General features: G+C 41.7%; 1 protein-coding gene across 3 annotated transcripts in view; it reads right to left on the bottom strand.

Annotated features, from left to right (window-relative positions):
- Positions 1-21,042, bottom strand: part of CDYL (chromodomain Y like) — a 110,765-nt gene extending 89,723 nt beyond the window's left edge. Inside the window, exon 1 of one of the 3 annotated variants that reach the window (XM_027789037.2) lies at positions 20,382-21,042. In XM_027789037.2, coding sequence (XP_027644838.1) covers positions 20,382-20,405 — 24 coding nt within the window. In that variant the 5' untranslated portion in view covers positions 20,406-21,042. The remainder of the gene's footprint in view (positions 1-20,381) is intronic. The other 2 variants (XM_055799064.1, XM_013300539.3) reach the window with 2 other exon arrangements.
- Positions 21,043-21,983: the final 941 nt, after the last annotated feature.

The following is a 21,983-nucleotide window of genomic DNA, read 5'->3' as shown; positions in this document are numbered from 1 at the left end:
TTAAACAGACCCTGCTCTTGGAGAAAACCTGGCCTCAAATTAACCCTATTAAACAAAACGGGGGAGGGAGGGGGGGAAGAAAAAGTTGGGGGTTGTGAGGGAGGAGAATTTTCAGATGAATAAACTCCCTAAACTGACTGAAATCCGGAGTGCCGGTGTTGGTAGAGGGAACACCCAGCTGAGAAGGCGGGGGAAAGCAGGGTATCAGCGTACATTGCCTTGGAAATATGTGGGAATCTCTAGTCCTTAAGAGTAAGGACAAACAGAAGAACCTAAACATGTCAGTGCCAGAGGTTTTGCTTGTGGCTTATGCTTCTCTCCTGGGAGCACCCAAGGGGAAGGACCCCTTCCCACTGAATTAATCCGAAAGGGTAGATTAGCTGTGCACCTTCTAGTCCTCTTTTAATTACAACTGCAAACAGTTTTCTTCCCGGACCACAGGACCCATGATCCAGTCTATGCACAAATTAGATACAAATAAAGAGAATTAAAAACTCACAGGCAACCATAAATTTGTCATTTCCTCAATCTATTGTTTTCGAATTTGTGATGTAAATAGCCATCTTTTTACAATGTGGTATAAATTCTATAAAGAAAAAAAAAAAAAAAAAGATGCTCAGGCATACCCCTTGCCCTGGGGAGCTCACAATCATCTTCTTTGCAGGGGTACAAAAGTTTTATCAGATTTATCAACTATATATGACAAAGGGACTAACCTAAATATTGTTTCTTTACATGCACATTCCTTCATCAGGCAAGCAAAAGCAATTATCTCAATTTGGTGGGAGCTGAACTTGAAATGTTTTTGGTTTTTTTTTTTGTGGTAACACATATACGTTGCCAGTTAACTGTACCATGGAGCAGATTGGCTATAGTTTCGATTATACTGCATCACTTTTTTTTTTTTTTTCTTTCTATCAAACAGTTTTTCTACAAAGTGTAAAATTAGTTACTTAAAAAGTTATGGTCAACTACAAAAACGTGCCCTACTATAAGGAAGGTTTGTGTGCGTGGCTACACTTCCTAGTTCATTTCCACGCAGAATATTCAAAGGTATTCTGTGCTGTTCTCAGCCTGCCACCAAATCATCAAGCTAGTTATCACGAAATTTAGTACACCATGCTTGCCTTCCATTTTCCATCGAATCCATTAGCATGGGTGCAGGGAAGTGGTAGAAAGGAGAAGGAAAATGTTAGGCCTGACCAAATTTCACCATTTAGATACATACAGCGACTACACTCAGTGATTGCAAAAGTGGAAAAGAAACAAAAACTGCATTCTGTGCAATTCATAGTTATTTTTCCTATTTGGGTCATGTTTTCCTAAAATGTGTGAGCAGCTAAAGCCACATTACAAAGAAGGGCATGGTAATTAAAGAGGTAAGATGCTTGTTTTCTTCCCAAAGGATGCAGTACACACTTACGTACGTACACAGGGTAAGCATAAACTCTATAGCATGTCCCAAAGAAATAATTTAGAATTTAGATACACAACATGCAATCTTGAGGCATACCACAAAACAAAATTCCGAGATTGCCACAAAGAACTACCTAGATACATAAGCCTGTCTACTAAATGATGCTTATTTTTAAAGTTAAAATGGATTTTCCTTGACATACCATTTCCCATCATACGTCTTTGAAAAGTGAGATACTTAAATTCTAAGATAAGCAAAGGTCTTGAAAACAGCATATTATTCCTTCAAATATTTTTCAATAAGATCTTAATTATATTACTAACACATCTTTTGAGAATCTTAACCTGCAAGAGCTAATTTAGGCACAACTTTAATCTTAGAAAGCACTACAGTAATTTGGGGACCTCTATCAAAGCAAACAAAATCACCATTCAAACCAGAAAAACCTGGAATTCAGGAAATCTAATAAAAGATTTTCTGATAAAGATTTTAGATGCTCCAGTCAAACGTCTGAAAGGAATCCAGACAACACTGAACTCACATTCTGCTGTAAAACTGCCATTAAACCGGAATAATTTTTTTAAAACCACAGAGGTGTTCAAGAACAAACTTCTGGAAAACTGTATCTGTGCCATTCATGGAAAGTAGGATTTTATATACAGCCTTAACTTTCTTTCCCCCTTGATCATCACAACCTTCACTCCACATACAACTCCTGCTTTTCTGCCCACCTTTAGCGCTTCTCGACTTTACCAAAACCATTTGAATGTGGCAGATAGCGACAAGAGGCAAAAATCTACATCTGAACTGTTAAAACCAATACAGAAATTGCACAAAATAAACAAAACCTGCAGCATAAAGGGATTCTGACACGTTCACCTCTACATTCATCAAAGAGAAAGACCTACTTAGTCTTTTTCACACTGTTTGTGAAGTAAGTTGAAGACTAAGCTCAATAGCTGTGACATGGTTAAAAATAGCTGTACAGCTTAAGCACGGCAACTCATACTGCTCCACAGGAAGAATTATTCTCCTGGTCAAAATATTTGCCTTTTCAATGAGCTGAACTTTCAGGTCATCTGTTAACAATGTAGATTCTTTCCTGCCTAGAAGAACTTTATTGTCTCTCCTTTAACAAATAGCAGGGTATTGTTCCCAGCTGGTTGCTAATTCACACAATTACCACGTAAAGATCTTTCAAAATGCTATACAGAAGATGCGTGTATTGCTTGGATAATCACATCTTTTGATTTAATAAATCTCATACTAAATTCCTCTGTAATGTGAAATAAAATGTAAACCCATCTTTATTTTATCTTATCTTCTCCCCACATCCCCAACCCTCCCATTCCCTTCTCTTTTCAGCCTTCCCTTCAAAAATACAGACCACATTACAACTGAGAACAGGGTGCTTTTGGTGCTGAAAACACTTTCGCCAGAATTTGCAGATGACCTGTGTGAGTGAGATTTAGTTTGCCTTCCTGTATAACAGATAATTTTATTCCAAAATTCCCGCATCAGGTCATCATATTGTACTTGAACTAAAGGCATCTTTTTGGGAAAATTCACAGCTTTTTATTGCTGACATGTCCAGAACATCATTAAATAAATTGTTTTGATAGATAACTACGTTCAGTTTTAATTTTTTTATATTTCTAGAAGAAATACACCCAAGTTCAGCTTTCATCTCCTGTATTTTGACATACCATTGCCTACTACACCTAAAGGACGGCTCCTTCGGAAATCTTTGCCCCATATAAGTACTTACAGGACACCGGTCACTTCCTGAACTTCCTTTTGCTAAACTAAATAGACTGAGCTTCTCCAGGCTCTGCATACACATCAGCGTTCGTTCACTCACTTGTTTTTAAGGTTTTTAATTGCCCTTGACATGTTTTTCTGAATCTTTTAAAGTTTATCTGGGTTTTGGGTATTTTTTGCATCTTCAGCTCAAACAGAATGTGATTTTCTAACATCTCATTACAGCTATAGAGCAAAACAAAAACACACCTAATTCCGCCTGAGATTCCCTATATCCATACCAAGGGACTGCACTGCATTTTAGCTGCTGTGTTGTATCACTGAATGACTTCTTTCCAAAGTGCTACTCTCCATCCCACATGTATGATCTTACTGTCCAGACAGCTACATTTAGCTGTATTAACATACGTTGAAATGATCCCCGTTCACTAAGTACAGACCATCCTTAGCACTTACTAATCCATCAATTTTTTGCATGTATGCATTTTACCACAGATTATGTTCTATTTTCCTCCAGATCATTATCTAAATCCTCAAAGCAATGGGCTGTGAAAAACATCTATAAAATCCCAACATGATCGTCCTTCATCTATTACTGCTTTATGATCTGTCAATTAGCCAGTGTGAAATGTATTTAATATGGGCCATATTGACTTAGCAAAGAGCTAGGTTTAAAAAAATCAGAATACCGTGCAGTCCTGCATCAGGTGCCTTATGAAAGATTACTATACCTACACGATTATCTTTATCAATCAAAAACTTTCAACCTCAGCATAAAGAAATAAAGAGACAAGTTCTAGTCATCACGAACAGCTGACCAAGCAGTGACTTTGCTTTCCTCAATTTTCTGCTAAGAAAGTCTCATTCCAGCCTTTCCAAAGTTCTTTCTGTGATCACTACCAACTTGTCCTGTCCAGTATTTATGTTCTATCCTGGCACGTTCTATCTCATGTACACTTCTATGACAATTAAAATTAAACCAAAACAAAATGCAAACCCCAATACCTTAGATATCTTCAGTTAGCTGGGGTTTTTTTGTTTGTTTTAAATCCTGATTCTTGTAGACTAAAGAAAAAAAATTCATTTGCTCCTACCAGAATAAAGAAATATTTTTTAAGTCACTGTAAACCGTGAACACAACATGCAGATTTTGGCCAGAGAGCAACAGTACTTTGACTCACAGCATATTTTTTAAAGAGTCATAGAATAACACTTTTTGCAGTATTACTTCCCAACTATTATTGTCCCTATCTAGTAGACGCATGTGGTTACTAGCGTTTTTTTGCTCTCAATAAATAAGATAATTTTCGTATTGTTCTTAACCCCAGTGACACAAACTTTATTAGTGTCTATATAGTCTACTACGAATGGTCTTTTTGTTGTGACAGCTCACAGCCACTACTGCTTATGGCGTTTTCTCTGAATCTTCATTCATTTGAACCTTCACCTCTGCCTCACTATGCTATGGCAGTGTCATACCTATCCCTAATGACTTTTCATTGCAAGAATTACAAGTCCCCTGGGTAACCTTTATTTTTAAGTAATATAACTTTGAGACAAAATTGTTTTCTTTGTGTTTCCAGTAAAATCTGTATTAGACTATTTTTAGGAAATCATACATTTAGAAAAAGTGATTATCTATTATTGGCAAGGCCTGTACTGATTAGAGTAGGTTCAAATAAGGAACAATAATTATCAGTGCTGATTGTTTTTGTGGAAGTGATCTTGTATTTAATTTCATTTTGGTCAAAGAGTAAAACTGAACAGAACAGAATTTCTTATTCTCAGAAAAGTATGATAAATGACCTGCACGTTATTTGAAATGCCAGGAAAATTTTATTAATGATCACCTAATATAATCACTCTGAAATAACAATGCATAGTTCCTTTGCATCTAGACATCTAAAAAAAGATTCCTCTGTCACATAAACCCCAGGAAAATGTGCCTTTATCTCTATATAAGGACCATACAGAACATTCTGAGGCAACTTTATATCCTTAAGCATACACTCTGTTTAGTTGCTTTTACCTTACAAATAATCAAAAATAGAATGCAACGTTTTAATCCTTGCTTTCTGGGTGTAAAAAGACCCCAGTGCCTACGCCATGCTAGCTGTTAAAAAAAAATGTCAGAATTGAACCACAGAGGAAAAATGGAAGGGGCAATAGCGGCTTGATTTTATAATTTGTTTCTGGTCTTAATACGGGGTGGCACTCAATAAAAACTGGCACAGTGGAAATCTGTTTGACTTGGTAATTTTCACATAAGTAGTCTAAAGTGTTCATTGTTTGTTTTTGGTTTTAAACACTTCGTTGGCAAGTAAATAACATTGAATGTATTGACTGACTTTCCAGATGATGACCAACAATGTTTTTTAAACTGACTGTAGTTTTGTTTTGTACTTTGAAATTATTTACTTAATAATTTGGGTTTTTTTTTAAACTAAATGAAGCATAATGGCTGGCAATGCCATTAAATTGTACTGGTTTAAAAGCAAAGTATAGCTTTTAAACTTACTGCTATATGCACCTGTTAAAACAATGAGTCACCTGAACATACAATCATGCAATCTTAATTTTTGTGTGCTACATCCCTGAAATAACCAATATTTTAACCTATTTTATGTTTTCAAACTGCATACAAATATAGACTACATTTGTAATAAGTATATTAAATCTTTCCAATAAAAGGAAATTGTGTTCAAAATGCTGAATACATAATCTAGGTTTTTTATCATTATATTTAACATTTAGAAATAATACATATCTTAATTATTAGCTACACCTAAATAATTGTCAGAATATTTTTGCTTAATATAAGTAAAATTAGGGGCCAACACACATAGGGAACGAAGAACACTGGATCTGGGGCACTTAAACTACTTGGCTGCTTTCTAAATTTTAACTCCATTACTATTCCTACGTTCCCAAATCCTTCCATTATACAGCACTAGCCTTGTAGTCTTTACTATAAGTAGGTATTATTCTTTCCTAAGCAGTTTTTATTTATATATTGGAAGGAGTCAAAGAGCAACGCAGTTTACTTTCCTTGTTTTCCCACCTTCACAAAAACACATTCAAAGTGAAAATAATTTGTTCCCGCCCATGAAACTGAAACCAAAAGTAATTAAAGCGTAAGTTTTTCTACCCAAAAGATACTGACAGCACTTACACTTTTAACTCTAATTCCATTGGAAGGGCTAAAAATAATCTTTATGAATATCAGCATTTTAAATGCAATGCAGCTAAAAGGGAGCTCAGCTATGAGGAGACATCCTACCCCATCCCACTCCCTACCCATTGCCCATCCAGTGAATAACCAGAATCCTTAGAAATAAATGATGCTTTTAACTACGCCTATATGTATGTCACCCCCATCTCCAGACCGGGGTTGTGCAACAGCTTCAGAGCAATTATGCTATAATCAAGGTGGACAAGGAAAAGAACTGCAGAGGTTTCATTACTCCTGTAGCACATTAGAAGTAATGAAAAGTTCCAGCAAGCTTTGTAACTGCTACGCTCAAAATTCAGAGAATTGTTAGTAAGTAGCAGTTACACAGTACTGAGAAGTAACTTGAATCCCAAATACTTGTAAGCAGTCGTCTTCCATTTTCACATTAAAATGGCAGCATAACCAGGCACTAAAACCACACAGCACAGCCCCTTCTGCTCTGGAAGTGATGACCCCATCACTCGAGTGCCGCTGCACATGCCATCCCTGCGCAGTGCTGCATCACCCCCAGGTGCAGAGGGACACAGCTCTGCCAGCCAGCATCAGCCAAGGGCAAGAAGCTGTGCAGCCACACTGCAAGTCAGTCCCACCAGTTGGTCCAGCTGAAAATTAAACAGGCAGTTTGACGGATGCTTTCTTGTTGTTTTTTGTTTTGTTTTGTTTTGTTTTAAATAGAGCCAAGTCATTCCTGCAGCCATCTCCCCAGTTTTTTTTCTCCTGTCTCACTTCAACTGTGCCGTATACTCCGGCTCCTTTACTTGCAGTGGCACCTCTGGAATTTCAACCTGAGTCAAGTCAGAAAACTGCCAGAAAATTCTCTCCACAAAAGCCGCGGGCAGCCTTCAGCTTCCTTAAGCAGCGCTCACCTGGCGCGGCCACACAAACCGGCACGGGTGCGAAGGAAGGGGGACAATGAGTGGCTTGGTGGAGGCAGCAGTGGCAGCGAGCAAGGCTCGCGGCACGTAATGTTCCCTTAAGCTGTAGAGAAACAGAGCCCTCGGACTTCCAGTTGAAAGCAGACAAGGAACAGATAATCTCTTTTCTTAATCTTTAATGTTTCAAAACACCACGCCACTCAAAGGAAAGAGGAAAACTGACACAAACACTACCAGGACACACAGATTTCTCCCCCCCGGGTTCAGGGCTCGCTCACTGAGGCCGCTCCCCTGTGGGCATCCCTTGGCATCCCAACATCTCCGACGACCTTCCACACCTGCTTCACCTTCCACACCTGCTTCGTCATCCTGGCAAATATGGGTACAGCCACGCGCTGCACCACACTGAGGAACCGATTCAAACAAATAAACAATTTTGCAGCTGTGTGGTTTTGTTTGGCTGGTTTTAATTATGCCAGATTGCTTTTCCAATCTTCACAGGTGGCCAAGCTGGTGGTGGGGCTCAAAGGAAGGAACAGCTTGGTGGTTGGAAGAACGACGGTGCTGAAGTCAATTATAAAGCACTGCCACCCAAACACTTTCTGAGATTGAAGGTAAAACAAAGTAAAATACAACAACTACAGCTTAAAAAACATCACTTGATCAGTTACGGTCACTCAGATAACAAACCTCAACTTATACCACAGTAACTCAGTGCTGTGCCTAAACGTTTTATACCTCAACAGCACGATCCCTTAACAACATTCACCTACTAACACAGTTTACAGTCCCAAGGGAAGGCCTGTAATGAATGAGGAGTTGGGTGTTATCCTGCATTGTGTTCAGAAGACAGTAGGAAAAGGAAAAAAACCCTCAGTACTTAGGAGGTCACATTTAAATATATCTAACTTGACTAAACTAACCTGACTAGCCTTTCCATACCTCTCTGTAGAGAAAGGGGATAAAGTCTGATGATCTCCTAGAGGAATTTCACTTAGATGGTCTGAATGGCCTCCTGGATGACACTCATCACTGATTACAGAGGATATCGAAGATACCCTGCATGCTAGTTAAATACCTCTCTGCAGTTACTCCCACCAAAAAGCAAATGAAACCAAACCCAAAGGGAGACAGGTTTGTCTGTGGCTTGTACTTGTAGCTTAGCTTCTCTCTGTAAGACCCAACCAGCCTTCTCTACCATATTCTAAGATGTTTTGACAACATTTACGTGGGGGGAGCCAACCAACCAACCAAAAATTAAAAAAACCATAACAATGAAAAAAAGAAAAAAGAAAAAAGAAAAAAAGAAAAAGAAAAAAGAAAAAGAAAAAAAAAAGAACAAGAACAAGAAAAAGAAAAAGAAAAAAAGAAAAATGAAAAAAGGCTTTATTCTGCTTGTGCTTTGGCTCAGGGATTCAAATTTTACCAGGGAGATGAGAAAATTATTAGCAATCATTTCTGAAATACTCAGCCTGACTAGAATGCTCAGTACTAGACTAACTATGACAGAGGGAAGGGAGAATTACATTTTTCAAGACAGCATTCAGGTGTCCTAATGATGAGGCCCTCCATTTTTCCCGAACAAACCCTGCCTACCCATCTTTCTACAAAAGATAAGACAGTTCTAGCAGGATGTGCTATATAACAAAGTTCCAGTTTCTTGCTCACAAAAATTATAAATCATCCTTACTTTACAATCAACAGACAACTAATTCCACACTGAAAGTGTCCATTTCTGAACAAGTCAGATGAAAAAAGATCTTTCTGGTGGCTTGACTGAAAACAAGAGAGATGGGTATTGGGAAGACCCTGGGAAGGTAGAGCTTCAACACTTGGCAAAAGGGACAAACGAATGAAAAGGAAGCATCCATTTACTGAAAAGCAGAACATAAAAATATCACGTGGTTCCACAGCCCAACCACTACTTTCTTCTGCCCCTTCTCATAATTTACTATGTCTCAGTGTACTTTCAGACTTCATTTAGCATGTAAGATCTAAAATCCCTTCCCCTCAAACTGATCACTTCTAGTCACATCTTAGTTCAAGCTTCGTAAATATAAAGTGTACAGAAGAAAAATAATAAAGAGCCAAATAAAGCATTATTTTACTAACAGAACAGAATAAAAGAATAGAACCATATATAATATAGGTTAGAATAATAACTCTTATTAATTGCCATTATTTATGAAAACATCCATCATGAACAAGCAAAAAAGCCGAAGGATGTTATCTTTTACTTGACAAGAAGAACGTCATAATACAGTAAATTATTTTGTGTGCATGCAAGAAATCAGGTTTTTTACATTTAATAGCTTTTATTACAGATATATATATTCAAGTGCAGAGGATTAAAATCTTGAGAATAAACTAGGCTGTAATTACTTGAGTAAGGACTTCAACATTGAATAATTCACCTAACAATATATTCAAATAACACACAGCAATAAAGACAAGAACTTGCCATTTTACAGACCTATACCAGTAAAGAATGATTAACTGAGACCTTCACTTGCACTGAAAAAAAAAATAATCTCACGCTGTGTAAGTGTAACCTGACATCTGTCCATCACTCACTGCTTTTCATGAGTATCCAAAGTCATGAAGAACTAGAGCACAACAATTTTATCTGGATAAATGGAGGAAAATAACATAGGAACAGGTATAAATAAGTAACAGTAAAGTTTCATCTATCCCTGTGGGTGGACAAAGACTTAAAGTTCATGGGGACAGAAACCATACCATGTCCTAGAGCACATTCTCTCTCCTCACTAAATCCATGTTTTGCCACTAATGGCAGCAGAGACAACGACCAAAATACCATCTTACTCAATAGGCTTCTTCTGCATTGTACCAGTTTCAGGGCAAAACTGAATTTCAAATTGAAACTGATCCTTGTAAGGAATTGGTTTTAAAGATAAGGTGTTGTAATGATTTATCTCAATAAGCATTTTCTTAAAAAAAAAAACCAAACAATAAAAGACAACCTTGCTATTAAATCTTACTGATAAGGAAGTACAGAAGCATGGCACGGTTTGCATACAATTATGATACATGCATACTGTTGATGAAAAAAATCAGCAAGATCCCATCTTTGTGTGGTTTTAAAGATTTGTGAAGTGGTAATCTTTCATATCCATTGGGTTTCTGTAGACATGGACATAAGCTGTCAAGTCAACAACTGCTTGATGAACTAGCTTCCATGTTTTAACACTCCTACAATATTACATTTCAAAGAAGCATCCTTAAATACAGTAATCTCTGCCTTCTCATTCAGAACCTAATATTTTATTCTTGGGCAGTTTAAATAAATAAGCACCAATCTCAGGAGATCTGATGAGTACAATGTGGGAGAGAGGAAAAAAAAATCAATTAAGGAGCTGCCCTGATCCGAGAGAGGTGCCTCCAATATGAGTGAAATAGAATCTGGAACACCGATGGACCTTTTGAAACAGGATGCTACCTTATTTGCCATCAGCCTCTGGGAAAAAGTTATTTGTTGTAATTGATCTTCAATCCTTGATGACCTGGGTAAAAACACAGCTTTTCCCAACATTAATCCTGTGGAAGTCATGCCTCTTGAAAGTCTGATAATAAACTCATCCTAGACTTCTGCATTACATTCTCTTACAAATGTTTTTTTCAAAATTGAAATGAAATCGAGATTGTGGTCTTTACTCTCCCACTCAACACGACCCCTTCTGTACAATCACATCGGAACACAAAGTACATAACACTAAACATATAAACCAGACAAAGGAAAGAACAATTGCAAAAACAATTTGTAAGCTGGGCTTTAACCTTCTCTAGCCACGTACATACACTATAAACAACCTGGTGTGCACAGACAGCTTAAATTTTAACTTTGAAACTTCTGACCTCACTATATCGTAAGTGAAAATTTATTGACTCCTGTATAACTGCGCTAATTTAAAACTTCTGTTGCCCTTGGGAACGTTTGGACATCTAGTTATTCCTTCAGCTGCAAAGTATGGTGGCGAGCTGTTCCTGCAAATGCCTCCGTCTTCCAGGGGAAGAAGCTCTACAGCATCACTTTCAGGAAGCATTAGAAATCGTTTACTGGAAATGCTCGCTCAACTGACTGTTGGGTTGCTTTGGGTACATCTGTGTAGAATAACTATATTTATGATCTAATCGCACAGAAAAGTGCCCTAAGAACAAAAGCTCAAAATTCTCAGTCTGGTGTAAACAACATTGCTTTTACTTCTGTTTCTTTTTTCTTAGAAAGCACTGACAATCAAAGATCAAGTTTGGTCTTTATCTGTGACCCAAACAAGCAATAAAAAATGTGCCAGCCTTGAAAACATAAGGGGCCATCTAAGAGTTACAGCATAGAGTTACTGTATGGCAAAAAGCCTACTTTCCTTGTTTGAGGAAAAGTGTTCTGTCAATCTTCCCAGTTTTGGAAAGATTATACTCCAGTACAATCTACTATGGTTTACACTTACTCTCACAAAAATAGTATTAGTTTCAAATCATCAGGTTAATTCCTAGAATTATTATTACAAGCACTGTTACAATTTGTTTTATTCTGTGGCCATATTCCTCTATAAATTTTCTAGGCTAGGAGTCTACTCACACAAAGCAGTTAGTTAGACCTTATTTTGGGATGCAGACCTTAAGGACGTGAAGTCTCCACTGAAGACTTTGCAGGCATCTAGAGCATACGCTGCTCATGACTTTAGATTTCACTGAGCTGGTGTTTCTGTTTTGTCTGATCACATACCCTAACGACCTCTTCTTGAAAATTAAAATCCAAGTTAATACAGAGTTCAGTAACAGCAATGCATTCAGTGGTTAGGACTCAGAAAAGACTTGTACAAACACCTTAAACTCTACCATTTGAACAAGACCCCAGTGACTGTTTAGAAACATTGTCTGGAGAGAAATGACGCAAGCTTAGCCAGACGAACAATTGTGCTAACACGAGTGAGTGACCTGGCAATCGCAGCACACTCCCCGCTCACACCACGCCCTGCCAGGATCAACAGAAACATGCGCAGCATCGCTCTTCCCACCGACGTGCCCGCCTTCACCCAAGCCTGCAGCCACCATCTGCCAGCAGACGTGCCCAGGGAATGAAGGTGGCCTCTGAAGATCTGGGGAGCTCAGGTCACGCTGCTGACGATTTATAACCAAGGCTGAAATCTGGTCCCACCAAAACCAGCCACGAAAGCTCCCAGTGATTATCGCTGTGCCACGTTTCCCATTTTTTGCCTCTACAGTAAGACACTATGGACCCACAATAGGAATCAGGATGCTGAACTGGATGGATCTTTTGTGTCAATAGGTATAGTCTTCCATTCTCATTATTTCTTAGAGACACAATCCCAGGTCTGTTAGTTTTAACCTTCTAAGTGACCCAGCCACTAAAATATGATGGAAGAGTCACGCTGTGCTAGCACGAGCTATATTTTATACATTTAACCGGGGAAAATCAGGTGCTGAAATCAAAACACAACAAACCAGCCCGATTTAGCAACTAGCCAAACTACAATCCAGCTAACTTTCCCAAAGTTACATTGAATTGTTCTAGATTTCATGAATCTGTATCATATGTCTACCAGTAACTGGTAACAAAAATGTTATCAATATAGAAGCAAAGTTTAATTGAAGAACTGTGCTTTATGGGAGGACCTCCAAAAACTACAGACTTCTGAATATCCACTGAATACAACATGCAACACATCACAGTGTCAGGGAAGTACACTGCAGTTAAGATACAGTCATTTCAATACTCTGAAGAACATACCTCTAGGTTCTCCTACATTATATTTGCAAAACGCCCATCTAACATTTTTCAGTGATAAATATATTAAAACATACTTCCCATAACTTGCTTTAAACTGTGGCATCTTCAAACTAAAGCCAAATTATTATTCTCTAAACCAAACAAATTTCCATAAACTGGTGTTTTACAGTAAGTGAAGATGTTTAGAGAGGTATTTAAATGTCTTTGCAATATGAAAATCACAGACACTTTAAAAAAAAAGTACATCTCCTTCCTAGCCTGTTCATCCAGGATACTCAAACCCCCACCCCCACCCTGGGTTTTGATTTTTCAGATGCTACTGTGACAATCAGCAAAGCCTGAACATTAAGACCTAATTTCCTTAAAAGCTGTGGAACTTTCAGAAGCTGTGGGGACAGAAGAGTTGGAGAGGCACAAAAACAAATGTGGTTAGGCCACTTAGAACACATACCTTATTTTCTCCCACACAAAAAAAGAGAAACAAAAAAACCATCAGACATACCACGGCCAAGAAGGAAGATTTGATCGGAGCTGCACTAATTTATTTTATGCGATGCAATTATAAAAGGCGAAGCCTCACGGAAGAGTCACAACAAAACTAGTAGTTACAGTAGTTACTTTGTTTCCTTATTCAGTAAAACAAATACACAGTTAAAAGATACTTAGTAGTTGCCTTATTTTGCATTTTATGCTAGCAAAGTCACCTCAAAATTATTTAAAAATGCAAATCTACGGTTAAAAAGTAGTTTTCATCCATATCCATTCTGTGTATTCATAAATATTCATAGATTCCTTGAAAAAGATCTACAGCAGGTCACCATTAAGGGACACATGTAAATCTTCTGAGGATGTTTATGAAAACAGTAAATATTCTTGCCTTTATAATGTATTGAACCGGTAACATGCCAATTTTCTTTCCCTCTAAGTAATATGGAGAGAAGTTCAAAGGAATTATTTCAAAGAACACAAAATTCTTGTGTGGTAAATATTAAAAGCCCATCAAAAATTAGAAAAATAAAAGCTCTTCTTAGAGAGATACTATGGCTTTGGAGAACACATTTGATAATGAAGAATACAGAACTTTAATTTTAAAGATATTTTCTGGACTAACAACACACTGTCAGAGAAAGCAGACAGTATATTTAATATTAAAATTATTAATACTTTACTCAAATATAAGAACCCAACGACCCTGTATTTATTGACAAATAAATGCCACCCCGCCATCCAAAAAATCAAAGGCACAGAAGACGTTAGCAGGGAGAGAGACCTGTGCATGCCTTTCCACCCGGCACATATAGTCTGTGGAGCTCATGCTTCCAACAGACACCCAAACCCAACACACTGCCCAGGAACACCAGATTCCGAATTTGTTACGCAAGAGTAGGAGTGGCATTGTAGGCCTGCATACCAGTTACAGCCAACAGATTGACACATCCACCCGTCACATATTGAAGAAGTCATTCTGGTTCTCGAAGTTTTGTATCAAATAGAGTCTTTGCAAGCGTGGAGTATTTATCAGAGAGAGATGGAAACCGTAACTGTTAGTAACTTGGTTTTTCTACCTCTTTGGCCGAGGTCAGACACTCTGCAGCAGTCAGGAAGAAACGATGCTGCACCTTCTGAGGAGTCAGAGGGACACGGTATCACTAACACTGTGCCAGCCACGCCGACCTCCTGAGGAACAAGGGGCTGTGGCATGTCTCAGTAAGTCCTTTGTGTCCAGTAATTTCTCCTCATTCAAGAGGTACTGAACGTGAGCAGAGTGGAAGCAATCTTCTGCGATAGTACAGTCCTGTAAGTTGGAAGAAATTATTTCGCAATTCTAAACATGACTGGCACGGTATTAGCCCATCTTTGACTGAAAAACTCAAGAAACTAAATGGCAGTGCGCTGTGAAAGAGACTGTGAAGGTAAGAATTACCAGAGCCTCGCATGCTTTGTGGATGGGGCATCTCTCCTCCTCTCCTCCTTCCTCTCCCTCCCATCCTTTTTGTTTCCACGATGGACATGGGCATTTCAAAGCAAGTTACACAGAAAAAAACCAAAAAAAATCTATTTTTTCAATATACCTATGACATATACTTGTATGTACGAAAGAGTTTTGTACATAAAACCTGCTAAAGCATCACCTACCTGTGAACCATCTGCCATCCTACAGAGGACCCAGGCAGAATGTCATTCCCTTGGCTGCGGGTGTTTGAGCGCTGGGAGCAGCCACCCGAGCCTTGCCAGGCCAGCGGCACCGCAGAGGGCAGGGAATGCCGCAGGAACCCCCGGGGCTCCAGCATCAAGAGGCAGCAGAAGATGGGGCACCAGACCTCCTCAACTCTGTCTAGAGCTCTGGGCCAGGAGATGGGAAATAACTCACGCTGGTGAAAAGCACCATGGCAAGGGACATGTTTGACAAAAAAAGTTGAGTTTCCTGCACTAAATGTGGTGGCTCCTTTCCTGCAGTACTCTTGCATTTGTGCTCTGGTTTAAAGAAGTGAAAGGCACTAAAGGGGAATGAACAGCTGGTCCTCAACTCTATTTTAAGTCAGATGTACAGATCCTAAGGGGTGGAAGCAAACCAAACAGGTCTGATGTAAATTCCTAGTCCTGTTTAGTTGGCTAGGGTTAGTCAAGCAAGTTTCTGTCTTTTACCTCTTCTGAAACAAGGAATAACATCTGCACCACTTGTCAAAATAAAATCGGAAAGATTCAGGCATGACAGCTCGATGACTTTATGAACAAGTGTCAGTGATGTTTAGCCAAGATCTCAGGAATCAACACATCAGAAACAAGCCATGGAAGATACAGCCCCAGATATCTTGGACTTCCTTCAAGACACACTGAATTAAAATAATCCATTTTGAAGGAGAAAGAAATGGCTATTGCCCATTTCTTATAGTCGTAAGAAATTACAACAAACTCCAAGCTGTGTACTGTAGATAATAGGTTTCATTTAAGCAAAACAAATGTTTAAACCTTCCAGTAAACACACACAAAACACGACAAAGATCTGATCACTGCAGGGTCACTAGGGCTGTGAGACACACTTTGATTTTAAGTGGGTAATTCCCATGCAGTATCAAATTTTCAACTAAATGACAGCGTTTCTCCTCCAGTTTTCTATACCCATGATTTAAAAAACTAGCACGGTAGCTGAAGAACAGCCCACAGGATCACTTTCTTTGACTTGTGGCCACTACTGTATAAACAGTTTAAATTTTCATGGAATACATGCCTTCGTGTCTTACTTAGAAGGTGATCAACCTTGACATATAGCTTAACGCAAGGCCACAGAACTTCAGCCAGTTGCTCATGAAATTAATTTCAGTCTGTAACTTCTCTGTATCTGTAAATTTAATGTTAAAGGCTTTAGTTCTAAAAATAAAAACAAAAATACTGAATCATCGCTGGAAGCGAAGTATCACCTTGAGAATACTAGACATTGGGATGAAAACAATACATATCTATTTTGCAAGACACCTGATTATTTTTTTTTTAAAATACGTTTTCCATTCCATAAAACATACCAAAATGTAGAATTTTGGACTATAGGACTTTAAATATGTTCTCCTGTAATATTTTAATGGAAATCAATTACGTCACCTTAAACCACTAGTTTTACAAGCAATGTCAAGGTGAAATACAGAGTGAAGAAAAGACAGTGATGCACAGGTGCACTTGCAAATTTCACACAAACTGTTCTGCTTACTTCTTGGTAAAACCCAGAAAAAATATTTTCATATGAGTATCAATCACAGCCCAAGCCTAACTACAGTTACACAAGTGGATCCAGTAGGCCATGTATACCACCAGCTGAACCACTAATTCTCAGAGAAAAGATGGAAACACTTGGTCATTTGATCAAATACAATCTCCAACAGACAGAGAACTTCAATGCATCTCCACTGCATTTAGTAGACAAGGAGTTATTGCATTTTCTAAGAAAGAGACTCCTCCAAACTCAGCACTGCTTCAGCATTTGTCTACCAAGTACCATTTGGTACTTCTGACCTGCTGGCTAGCACACAGCTGTCCTGGGCAGTACTTTTATGACATCACGTCCACATGTCATCAAGCAAACTTGTCATGCCAACCACAATTCAGGATGATTTCAATCCCAGACACACTGCAAAGGTCTGCCAGAGGAGGTCAAGTGATTTGAGTGCAGAGAGAGCAGTCTGCTTCCAAATCAACCTTTTAAATGAGGCAGGTATCCTACTTCTAATTGCTCTAGTGAAGATGACCGGAATAAGCAACAACCTTTCAATGGGTGGAAATCCATCAGTAAAGCAAAGCAAACTTGTCACAGTGTAAAAGACAGCAGCCCCACTATTTGCCGAAGCAGCCGTACAAAGGACATTCCAGAAGCCACAGTAATGCAGACAGCAGCAGGCACCCATGAAGAAAGCTGCTGTAAGGTGTCAACAGCTACTGAAACACATTTTTGGGAAAAAACTCTGACAGCACCTCTTCTTATGTTTTCCTGTCCTGTTCATGAGTTTCTCCATGTCTGTCCACTTCAATTAACATGTTGTTGCTTGAAAAATCAAACTTACAAACACAAAACCTACATTATTTGCCTCACCCAGAAAGGTTGGCAACATTACTACTTGTTTCACTTTCCATCTAGAAAAAAAGTGTCTCCAACATTTCTCAATCAAAAATTTATATTTTCTCCAGATCTTCTCCCCCCCTCAAGAAAAAGCAGGTAATCATTACCACAACCTCTAAAATGCCTGGGAACAAAGGACATACAGGATATCCAGCCAACCCAACAAAGTCATCCTTCCAGCACGTTAGTGTATTTCAAGTTCCTGATCTTTGAATTCCAAATAATTGGCCTACAGTTCAGCTCCCCCTCTCAAGAGAGGATATCCAGACTAAAAATAAAAATCACCCCAGAAACAACAAGTGAATCCATATTTTTTTCCTAAAAAAAGGAAAGAAAAACAGAACAACAGAACTTACCTTCATTTTTATTGCTTATAAGAGGATTTCTCATTTGTACTTTGGGAGAACCATGACACATATCAGCAGTAGTCAGCATTCATACTTAGTCTAACAATCACAAATAGATGATAACACTTTTTTCAATCAGGACACAAGACCAAGATTCAGAAGGAAAAATGAAGGTGTAAGAAAATGGCACTGGATTTCAGTCACCAGATTCAACGGATAGTGTATGGCATGAATTACAAAAGGAATACCCATGAAACAGAAATAAAGTCCCAATCAATAACATGGACAGTTCATAGAAGTTTAAATTACCTAACACGCAACATTTCAGGCCAACTTGCAGTTATATACTTCCCAAATCAGTGTTCAGTATATTTAAATTATTTATTATTTTATGATTTTTCAGGCATGGCTATAAATATTACAAGACAAAACTTGTCAAAAAATGAAGAGCAATTTAGAAAAAAATGGCAAAATAGACAGCTTGACCACATCAGAGTCCAAAAGCATTAACGATTTTAGCATCTCAAATAAACCTTTCACTTACACAACTAAAGAATATGTCTGATTTTTACAATTAAAAAAAAGTAGTTTATCACTTCAGGCATTTTGTGGAAAAGGCTTTTACCCGACAGACATCACACACCGCCTGCCCAGTGAGGACAGCCACGCTCAACTGACTACTGAGCCTTCTGCACAAGTCAGCATTTCACACACAACTTAAGACAAGTTAAGAGAAGAGGAATGAGCAGTGGTCACTCTTAACCTCAGCCCAACATCCAGCAAACAGAATTTTTCTGGTCATTTTTTATGCCTGTCGAAACCAATATCCATCTTTGATCAAATACAGCGACACACAAAGAGCAAGTATTGGCCACAGGACAGTCCACGGGACCAACTACACAAGCCCTGCAGAACTTTTTCCAAAGTCAAAGCAAGTTTTTGGCAATCCTTTCACAGGCAGAGGAGAGAAACTAAATTTCTCTCCTACTTTCAGGGATGATCCCTTCAAGATTGGCTTAAGCCACATGATGAGGATGGGGAAACTTGCCAAAGCAATTAACCATGATTTGTCTGTCTCGGGGAATACAGGCCTTCAGTCTATCAGTTCAGCACCTCCACTCGGCAGTCAACTTGCTTAAAATATAAGCCCACCCAGGGCACTTTTCACTGGCTTCTATGGGGCTGATCACCCATGGCAGCACAGATGTAACTCCATTAACGGGAGAAATACGTGCACCAACGGCACAGTAAGACATCTTCTGTCAAGTGTCCTGAAGGCTGTCAAGTCTCCCTTTGACCTTAAGCCTTCCAGCCTCTGGATATAAATACTTTTATTTTTCTTTTTTTTTTTTACCAAAACACTGCCTGGATGTGTATCAACTATGAGATAAAAGCCTTTTTTGGTTTTGGGTGGCCACTTCTTCACCCAAAAAGACAAGAATGGCTCCAAAACAACAACGGCTTTTCACTCCCAGGGATGACTTCTTGTAAAAATAAAAACAAGGAAGTTAAATCCAAGAGAACCATAATGCTTTTCAATTCAGGGCAAGGATGTGAAATTGCCACACGTAAGACAGGAAATTCAAAGTTAGGCTGTCACCTCATCCCCTTCTGCCCCCCGAACCTCCCTCTCCCGTCAGCACCCCCGACCACCTCCCGAGCGACAGTGACGGATGGCGTGTCACAGCCTTAACTTTGAATCTTCCTGGCTTCCCTCGCAGCCTTACCCGTATCGGGAGAGCACGAAGAGCCGAGGAGCTTCAATTTTAGTATTTTGCACCCCCGCAGCTTGCCAAGGCGCAGGGATGGGAGCGCAGGACTTTGGTACAGACACAAATCCAGGAGGAAAGCCCCTCCGCGCCCCCCCCCCCCCCCCCGGACACATGCAATAACTCGGCGTCGCACACATTTTTGCACACATTTTTGCACACCGCCGGGCTCGCACTCCGGCGTGCTCGCTGCCGGAGCAAGTGGCGGCTGTCAGCGCTGCTCACCCCATCCAGGACCCCCCGCCCCCCACCCCCTTCTCCTTCTGGAGTCAAAGTGTTGTGTGAACGGGGGGGGGGGGGGGGGGGGGGGGCGCGGGGGGGGGGGGGGGAAGCGCAGGCCACGGGTAACACTTTGCCGTCTCCTCCTTTCAGTCACATTTCCGTCCTCCTCCAGCAAAACTGGGGAGGGAAGGGGGGGCGGGGGGCCAGGCTGGGCGGCGGGGGGAGCGCACACACGCAGGCGCTGGGCCCAGCGGGAAGGGGCAGCCGCAGCAAGTGTGGGTGACAAGCCCGCCGGCTCTCCCGAGAGCAACAAAAAGGCGGGTGGGGTGGGGTGGGGTGGCCGGAGGGGCCCGGGGCAGGGCCGGCGCTCGGGGGCTCTTACCTCGTAGAGTTCCTCGGAAGCCATGCTGGGGAGCCTCACAAGGTGGAGTTGGGTGCTGGTTTGGAAATACTTTGTTTCAGTTGGTGTCCGTGTGGCCTCCTCCTTCTCTTCTCCCTCCTCGTCTTCTTCGTCTTCTTCTTCTTCTTCTTCTTCTTCTTCTTCTTCGTCTTCTTCTTCTCCTTCTCCTCCTCCCTCTCCCTCCTCCTCCTCTTCCCCTTCTTCTCCTCCTCCTCCTCCTCCTCCTCTTCTTCTTCCTCCTCCTCCTCCTCCCTGCGCGTCTCTCTCCAGCGCAACTAGCCGCTCCGCTCGCTAAATGCCAGTGAGGTGCTGCTGCTGCTGCTGCCGCCGCCGCTGCTGCTGCTGCCGCTGCCGCTGCTCCTGCTCCTGCTCCTGCTGGTGGCGGCGGCGGCGGGGCTGCGCGCTCGGCAGCTGCGCAACTCGCTCGCGCTCGCTCCCCGGCCCTGGCGCTGCCGCTCGCGCAGCCCGGCGGGCCGGCACGCGCGCACGCACACACTCAGCAGCGCACACACTCGCCGGGGCGCGCGCGCGCGGGCACACGCACACGCGCGGGCACACGCACGGGCACACACGCACTCACTCGCACACACGCACTCGCGCACGGCGGCGGCGGCGCCCCGCACCCCCACCCCTCCGTCCCCGGCTCGCTCGCTCGCTCCCTCCCCAGGAACACTAATCGAGCGCAGAGCGAGCGCTACACGCAACCACTCCGCCTCGGCTCCAGCCGCCCCCGGCACCATCCTCCTCCTCCTCCTCCTCCCCCCTCCTCCTCCTCCCCCCCCCCCCCCCCCCCCCCCGCTTTGATCTCCCATTGTCTGCTCAGCTGAGCCCGGCGGCGCGCGAGGGGCGGCGGGGGCCGCGCGCGGGCGGTCGGGGGCCGCGGGACGGCGGCGGAGCTGGGGGGAGGCGGCCGCGGGGCGGGCACGCGCACACCCGGCACGCGGGGCCCACGCACGTGCGCGGCCCTCGTCGCTTCCCCCAGCCCCCGCGCCCGTCCCGCCCCGGGCCCCGCCGCGCCCCCCCCCGGCCCCCTGCCCCCCCGGCTGACCCCATTGCCCCGCGCCGCCACCCCCGGTGAGCAACGTCGAAATGCCGCGGCACACGTGTCCCTCCGAACTCCCTTGGTTCCGTGCCTCGGCCACGAACCAGCGAAGGACGCGGGCAAACCCGCACGGGAACTGGGCAGCCCTCGGTGGTCGCTGCCAGTGGCGCGGCTGTGGCTTGTGTCTCCCAGCTGACCGCCCTTGCAAAACCGGGAAGGCCCCACCAAGGCCTTGCTGGCATGACGGGTCAACAGAAAGTAGCTGAGTTGTTGACTTTCTTAGGAGTCCGCTCCTAGTTACACCACGCAACTTGTTCTTACCACCTCGTGTGTCATCTGGCGGCGTTTCACAGGAAATTGTGCAAATAAGGTGCCATGTAGTCAGCCATTAACTTGATGAATTGAAGGCATCGTTGTGCAAGGTAGATGTGATGAGTTACTCCTTCAAGAGCAGATTCTGCGAGACAGACTTTCTGATCTCAAAAAGGGCTGAAAGGTGGGATGAAACCAGCACAGGAATGCCTTACTGTGCGTTCGGTCAT

Source organism: Falco peregrinus, chromosome 3 (assembly GCF_023634155.1).
Source record: "Falco peregrinus isolate bFalPer1 chromosome 3, bFalPer1.pri, whole genome shotgun sequence".
NCBI classification, from domain to species: Eukaryota; Metazoa; Chordata; class Aves; order Falconiformes; family Falconidae; genus Falco; species Falco peregrinus.
The sequence above is the reverse complement of the archived record's forward strand: the minus strand, read 5'-3'. Positions and strand labels throughout refer to the sequence as shown.